Below are 6,918 nucleotides of genomic sequence, written 5' to 3'. Positions count from 1 at the left end.
TGGTATGCGGGCCTCCCTCTGTTGTGGCCTCTCCCGTTGCGGAGCACAGGCTCCGGACGCGCAGGCTCATTGGCCATGGCGCACGGGCCCAGCCGCTCCGCGGCATGTGGGATCTTCCCAGACCGGGGCGCGAACCCGGTTCCCCTGCATCGGCAGGCAGACGCGCAACCACTGCGCCACCAGGGAAGCCCCAAATCACAATTTTAAATGAATTATATACTATGAGGCCTAGTCTGGATTAACTCTACTCTGTTTTTTACAAGTATGGTTTATGAGATCTGCACTGTAATCTCATCACCTTAGTCCATGTATAGGATTTTTCCAAAATTGTTAACTTGGGTTAATAATTATATAACAAAAAAAGTATTAAAAGACAAAATAATTTATGAGGGTACTGCTTTAATACATTAGTTCATATTTGTTCTATTTTTAGGCACTATTTCTCAAATTGGATTGTAATCCTGCAAATAAGGCCATATCAGTTCCCTGTTTAAAATTCTTAAATGACTCCACATAGCATCTACCATACTAAACTCTTTATCTTAAAATAAAAGGTTGTTTTTAATCTGATTTCTAACCCTCAATGTATATGCATTTCCCTAAGTTTGATGTATTATTATTTTGTATACCTCTGTGTCATTGTCTGAGCTGTACTCTATGGAACACTGCTGTTCCTCACTCTACCTCAACACCTGCTACTGGTCCAATGCTTACCCCAAACTTACCCCCTGAAGCTAAGGGGGTAAGTTGGGTGCCCTTTCTCTCACAAAAGACTTCTGCACGTACTTCTGTGCCAACTTTATACTGTATTATAATTACTAGTTTGCTTCTGAATTCTTTGTGCTTTCCTTGAGGTGGGGTCTGTGTTCACGGTCCCTATATGCTCAGCCTCTAACAGGAATATATGGCATATAGTAGGTACTCAGTAAATATTTATTGACTGAAACAATAAGTATATTTCTTGTCCTAACATTTTCCCTCCAGAGAAGTTTGTAGTTGGTCCTATCTTATTCTTTCTAGTCCTGAATTTCTCCCTCTTCTCTTCTCCCATTCCATCCCTGCATCTTGAATGTTGTAATAGCAGCCTCAAACAATCCATTTCATTCCAGGGCAATGTGAAAGACATTCTTTCCTCCGTTTTTCCTTTTCTTTTCCTTCCCCTTCTCCTTTCCTTCTTTTGTAATATGTCTGATTATGTGTCCTGAAGGGACTTTCTAATGTGGAAAAAGTCTTATAATTATTGATATTCTTTTGGAGGTTAAAAATTTGCCTTAGAGGTATTGTCCTTTACAGCTGGTAATATTTTTGATTAGACTTTTACGTTTTGAAGTTTGTTAATTTTATTTGGTCCATTTTAGGCATTGTGTGGCTGCTCATTTAATGTGCCAACAATGGATGGAAGAACCATACCTATGACAATAAATGATATTGTGAAACCTGGAATGAGGCGAAGAATTATCGGATATGGGCTACCGTTTCCAAAAAATCCTGAGCAACGTGGTGACCTTCTAATAGAATTTGAGGTGTCCTTCCCAGATACTATATCCTCATCTTCCAAAGAAGTACTTAGGAAACATCTTCCTGCCTCATAGAATGAAAAACTTTGTTACCCATATTTTGATAAGGCACTGAAAATATAAAAGGACTGGCCATTTACTGATGTAGATGTGAATTCTGTATAAAGACATGTAAATTATTTGGAGGGTTCATTAAATTGCATGAATAGAGACGGGTCAAATAAAAAGGCAAAAGGGATTTTTACAGTTAGGGAAGAAGAGAAAACCATTCACTGTATTTTATTTCATTTCTCCCAAATCAGAAAATTTTAGTATTTTGCTTACATGTAAAACTTGTTTCTGTGGAGTTAGTAGATATATTTCTAATAAAGTACTAGGATATCCAAGTACTTTATTTCTTATATCTTTACAATTATCAGTATGATAGGTTCTCATTTATAATGGAAATTTAAATTCTTAACGAAACTATACATGTGATAGGTATTTCTAGAAAATAAAAACCCAAGTCACTTGGAAATCTGGTTAACTAGATTAAAGTCACCATATGAAATGCTGCTATAGGGCTGGTACCCATAAAAGAATATCCTAATACATATGTTTCACCATTTTGATTTTTAAAGTATGCTGTAGCATTTCTTAATAACATAGTTGTAATGTTCTTAAGGCAGACCTTTTCTTCATAAAAAGGATATTAATGGCAATTTATCTCCTGTGGAAATCCCAATTGGCCTGAATTACTGATATTTTAGAAATAGGTTGTTTTTAAAATGCCATATATAATTTTATGCAAGTTGACTATATATCTTGGACTTAATAAATTATAGGTACATTTTATTGTCCACTAGTTAAAAATAATTTGTTTGATAATAAATGTGTTTTTAGAGGAAATATTGTTACTTGGAATTAATTTTCCAATTACACAGCCCTCTATAACTTACTCATAATATGCTATATGTACCATATGCAATTTCCCTAAAAAGAATAAACTACCACTATGGTGTTAAACCAAAATATGGGGAAAATAAACACTAACTACTGCTTATGAATGATGTTGCTACTACTTGTTATGCATATAAATATTTTACTTTTTCATTTATATAGATTGCATTCTTAGGTGTTTTAATTTTTTAAATATATTTACGTTTAAAAAGTTATTCTGTTTTCTGTTTTATAGCTATAGTGAGAATGATATTTTGAACCAATGTTTTTGGTTCAAAGTGATTTTCAGGATGATTGGTATACAAGGTAAATTGGACCCTATCACCTTTCAGCAGAATATTGTCTTCTTTTAGAAATTCAATACATAGGTTTTAATCACCACATACTTTACCACTTTATTGAGATATAATTCACCTGCTAAAAAGTTTACCCTTTTAAAGTGTACAATCCAGTGGTTTTAATATATTCACAGAGTTGTGCAACCACTTTCTAATTCCAGAACATTTTTATCACCCCAGAAAGAAACTGAATAACCATTAGCACTCACTTCGCATTCCTCCAGCCCCTGGCAAACGCTAATCTACTTTCTGTCCCTATGGATTTATCTATTCTGGACATTTCCTATAAATGGGATCAAACAATGTTTGGCTCTTTTTTTTTTTTTTTTTTTGGCTTCTTTCACTTAGCATAATGTTTTCAGGGTACATCCATGTTGCATCATGTATCAGTACTTTGTTCCTTTCTTTATGGCGGAATAATATTCCATTGTATGGATAATACCACCTTCTGTTTATCCATTCATTAGTTGATGGGCATTTAGGTTATCTCCACTTTTTGGCTATTATGAATAATGCCACTATGAACATTTTTGCACAGGTTTTTGTGTACATAGTTTTTCAATTCTCTTGGGTATATACCTAAGAGTAAAATTGTTGGGAATAACCATATACTTCAGTTGCAAGTGGAAAATGCTTGAAAATACCAGAGAATTCAGCTAATCATGCATATTATTCCATCTAATTCATAAATGATTCCGTTATAACTTTTCTCTGAGTGACATTTAAAACTCCTTAGGGAAGTACGAACATCATGGAAATTTTCTCACAGGTCTAAAGAGATAAGAGCTGAAAAGCATCAGTCAGAGTGGTAGGTGTGGTTTCTATTTTAAACCCACTGTCATTTATTGTAATTTTCTTGATTAAGCATTTTCTCGCAGGTTAAATAAATGATTTGTAGATTAGATAGATGGATAATCTTTGGATTAAAAAGTATTTTTTTAAAGTACAGAATTATTCTTCTAGTAGTAAAATTAATTTGCATTGCTATAGAAAAACAGTATATCAATATTTTTCATGTCTTTCAGTATATCAATATCGAATAATGCCTTAGTTTGTAGTAAGTGCCCAATTTTTATTTATTGAATTTGACTTAGTGTAAGAGTTTTAAAGTTTTCTTATTTAATTAAGTTATGAAGGTACTTTTGATTTTAAAATGTTCTCCTTAAATTCAACCAGGTTCTTGGATATCTGGATAGTTTTGAAGTACTGTGGATCTCAGTAAGCTAATTGATAAACATGTTTACCTACCTTTCCTACAACTAAAATTTGATTGGTACATCATCTCTGTAGCTGTTAGAATTTTGGTTTATGTGAATGTAGTTCTTAAGCCATTCTTATAAAGAGGAAACTGGAGATTTGGGAAAAGAAAAGGAGAGTAAAGTGAATGACAGAGGAAAATGAGAAGTTTTGGACACAACCTTAAGCATGAGAAAACCAGAGGCAAAGAACTCCACTCCTGTTTCTGTTAGAGGGGTGGCACTGAGATGAAGACAAAAAATCTGGACCAGAAGTACTACTGTGACACTAAATTATAACAGGAGATCTGTATCAGAGAAGAGCTTGGGAAATATTTAGTTACGTTTAATAGGTTAAAGGTTGCACAATATTTTTAATCAGAAGTATATATTTTGCATCTCTGGGATTGGGAATGAGGGGTTCAAGAGATGGGATTAACTGAGAATTCTAAAACCTGAAAAATACGAAACATTTGGAATGAGGCTAGGCTTCTTTTTTTCTTAATTGCCTTTCTTCATATACCTGTTATGTCTAAGAAAGGAAAAATAAATTTGCAAGCATCTTACTGAAGCTGTGAGAATGAGCGATCCTGAAAAGTTTCTAGGAAGCAGGAACTGGCAAGCCATATTTATTCCTAGTTAAAGACTATCACTCTTTTTACTTCGTGCAGCCTTCATTTTAGTGAGCATAAACGCTGACTTCCGGGCGCAGCCCACCCGAGGGCTGTGCGGCCCCCAGCCCCGACAGGGGGACCCGCTCTCCCCCGCTCTGCGCGGCCCCCCTCCCCAGCCTCCTGTAGGACTGGGTGCCAGCTCCGGGCCCACCCACATCCCGCGACCCCCGCACCATCCCTCCGGTTGAGTTCCCCACCCCACGCCCAGGAACACACGCGCCGACCACCTCCCCCCACCGCAACCTCCGTCGACCCCATCGCCCGGGCCTCTCCTCTCGCATCCCCGTGCTCTTCGTGCCCTTCGGTGCGTGGGATCCGCACTTCCTCACCCACTCCATCCTGCGCACTCACGGGCTCTCACGGGGTAGCGCCCGGGCCCGCGCTCCCCAGCGCCTCAGCCTGGCTCAGGCCGGCCGGGCCGACCCACCGGCCGGAAGGGAGGGCGGGGCGCTGGGCCTTCTCAGAGGGCCTGGCCGCTGCGGCTGGGCTACCAACCCTGGCGTCCCCAGGTCAGAGTCCCGGAAAAGCGTTAATCTAAAAACCGCTTGACTAAGATGACAATTGGGTTGGAAACGCGTATGCCCCAGGCAGGGGCTTCTGAGATTCTATTCTTCCGTGGGCTAGCTTCAGTTGGCGCGGGGGGAGGCTTTGATTATTTTTGTCCGTTTCTTCAGAAACTTTCTTTGAGTTGGCTTGCTTCTGAACCAGCTTCTAACTTCCAACAAGTTGTTCCCGTTCTGTGGTGTTTATGGCGGGGCGGGGGAGTGGAGTTTGAAATCATCCAGAGATTTCCTGTTTGCGGGTTGTTAAGGACAGAAGGTCACTTACAAACCGCAGGGAGCCCAGCAGGTGCCCAGGTGTGACCCACACAGCCCGGATCAGCCTCTGCCCCTGCATCTGTATTGCGGAGGGGTGTGTGTGTGTGTGTGTGTGTGTGTGTGTGTGTGTGAGATTCCTGTGTGTGTGTGTGTGTGTGTGAGAGATTCCTGTGTGTGTGTGTGTATGTGTGTGTGAGATTCCTGTGTGTGTGTGTGTGTGTGAGATTCCTGTTTGTGTGTGTGTGTGAGAGATTCCTGTTTGTGTGTGTGTATGTGTGTGTGATTCCTGTTTGTGTGTGTGTGTGTGTGTGAGATTCCTGTTTGCCTTACTTGGATTTTCTGACTTTTCTTCAATAACCTTGCTTTGCCTTTGGCGAGGGTGGGGCAGAGCTGGGGGAGGAAGCATAAACTAGAAAAGAAAGGAACCCCGGTATTTTCAAGTTTGGATTTTAAAGTCTCAAATCTAAAAAAGAAAAAGAAAAATCTGACTTCTTAGGGTTCTGCCTAAAACATTTTTTTTTTCCTATAACAACTGAAATTCCTCAGCTAATTGTGTTCCTCCCGAATGCTTTCAGAAACATACCCCTCTCAACTGGGGAAATTATATCTGGCTTTTATAAATTACACTCCCTTACTTATTAAAACAACCTGGAAAATTGGCACAGCCCACTTCAGAGTAGTAATTATACAATAGGACTAGTTAAACATTTTATGCCTTTTTTTCCAAAATATTTGACTCATAAATCTTGAAGGAAATTTTTCAGAAGTTAAAACTGGAACACTTGGGGGCTTCCCTGGTGGCTCAGTGGTTGAGAGTCAGCCTGCCAATGCAGGGGACACGGGTTCGTGCCCCGGTCCGGGAAGATCCCACATGCCGCGGAGCGGCTGGGCGCGTGAGCCATGGCCGCTGAGCCTGCGCGGCCGGAGCCTGTGCTCCACAATGGGAGAGGCCACAACAGTGAGAGGCCCACGTACAGCAAAAAAAAAAAACAAAAAAAAACTGCAACACTTAACTGATAATGGGGCCTTAGTATTATTTAAAGATTAGTTGCTGGCTTATATAGGTTTATTCTCATTAAGTTTGTAGAAGGTATACATGATGACCAAGTGGGATTTTTTCTAGGAGTGCAAGACTGGTTTAGTATTTGTAATTTCTCCAATACAGCATTGTTCTCACTCATCTCCTTTTTGTTGTCGTTGGCCAATATACTACATTTCTATATATTATGGTCGATACATTATATGTATGTTGTTTTATACAATTGCTTTCTAAATCAGTTAAGAGAAAGAAAGGAGAGGATATAGGATTTGCATTGTTTTATAATTACATAATTACCTCTACCAGGGCTCTTTGTTCATGTGGATTTGAGTTACTGTGGCCACTTGCTTTCAGCCTG

The 6,918-nt window shown here is 39.3% G+C and overlaps 1 protein-coding gene across 1 annotated transcript in view; it reads left to right on the top strand.

The window, feature by feature from the left end:
• The window catches only part of DNAJB4 (DnaJ heat shock protein family (Hsp40) member B4), a 10,755-nt gene extending 8,196 nt beyond the window's left edge, over positions 1–2,559 (top strand). The window contains exon 3 of the mRNA XM_007113230.4: positions 1,359–2,559. Within this exon, the coding sequence (XP_007113292.1) occupies positions 1,359–1,592 (234 nt within the window). The 3' untranslated portion in view covers positions 1,593–2,559. The remainder of the gene's footprint in view (positions 1–1,358) is intronic.
• Positions 2,560–6,918: the final 4,359 nt, after the last annotated feature.

Source organism: Physeter macrocephalus, chromosome 4 (genome assembly GCF_002837175.3).
Source record: "Physeter macrocephalus isolate SW-GA chromosome 4, ASM283717v5, whole genome shotgun sequence".
Lineage (NCBI taxonomy): Eukaryota > Metazoa > Chordata > Mammalia > Artiodactyla > Physeteridae > Physeter > Physeter macrocephalus.
This window is presented reverse-complemented; position numbering and strand designations above follow the sequence as displayed.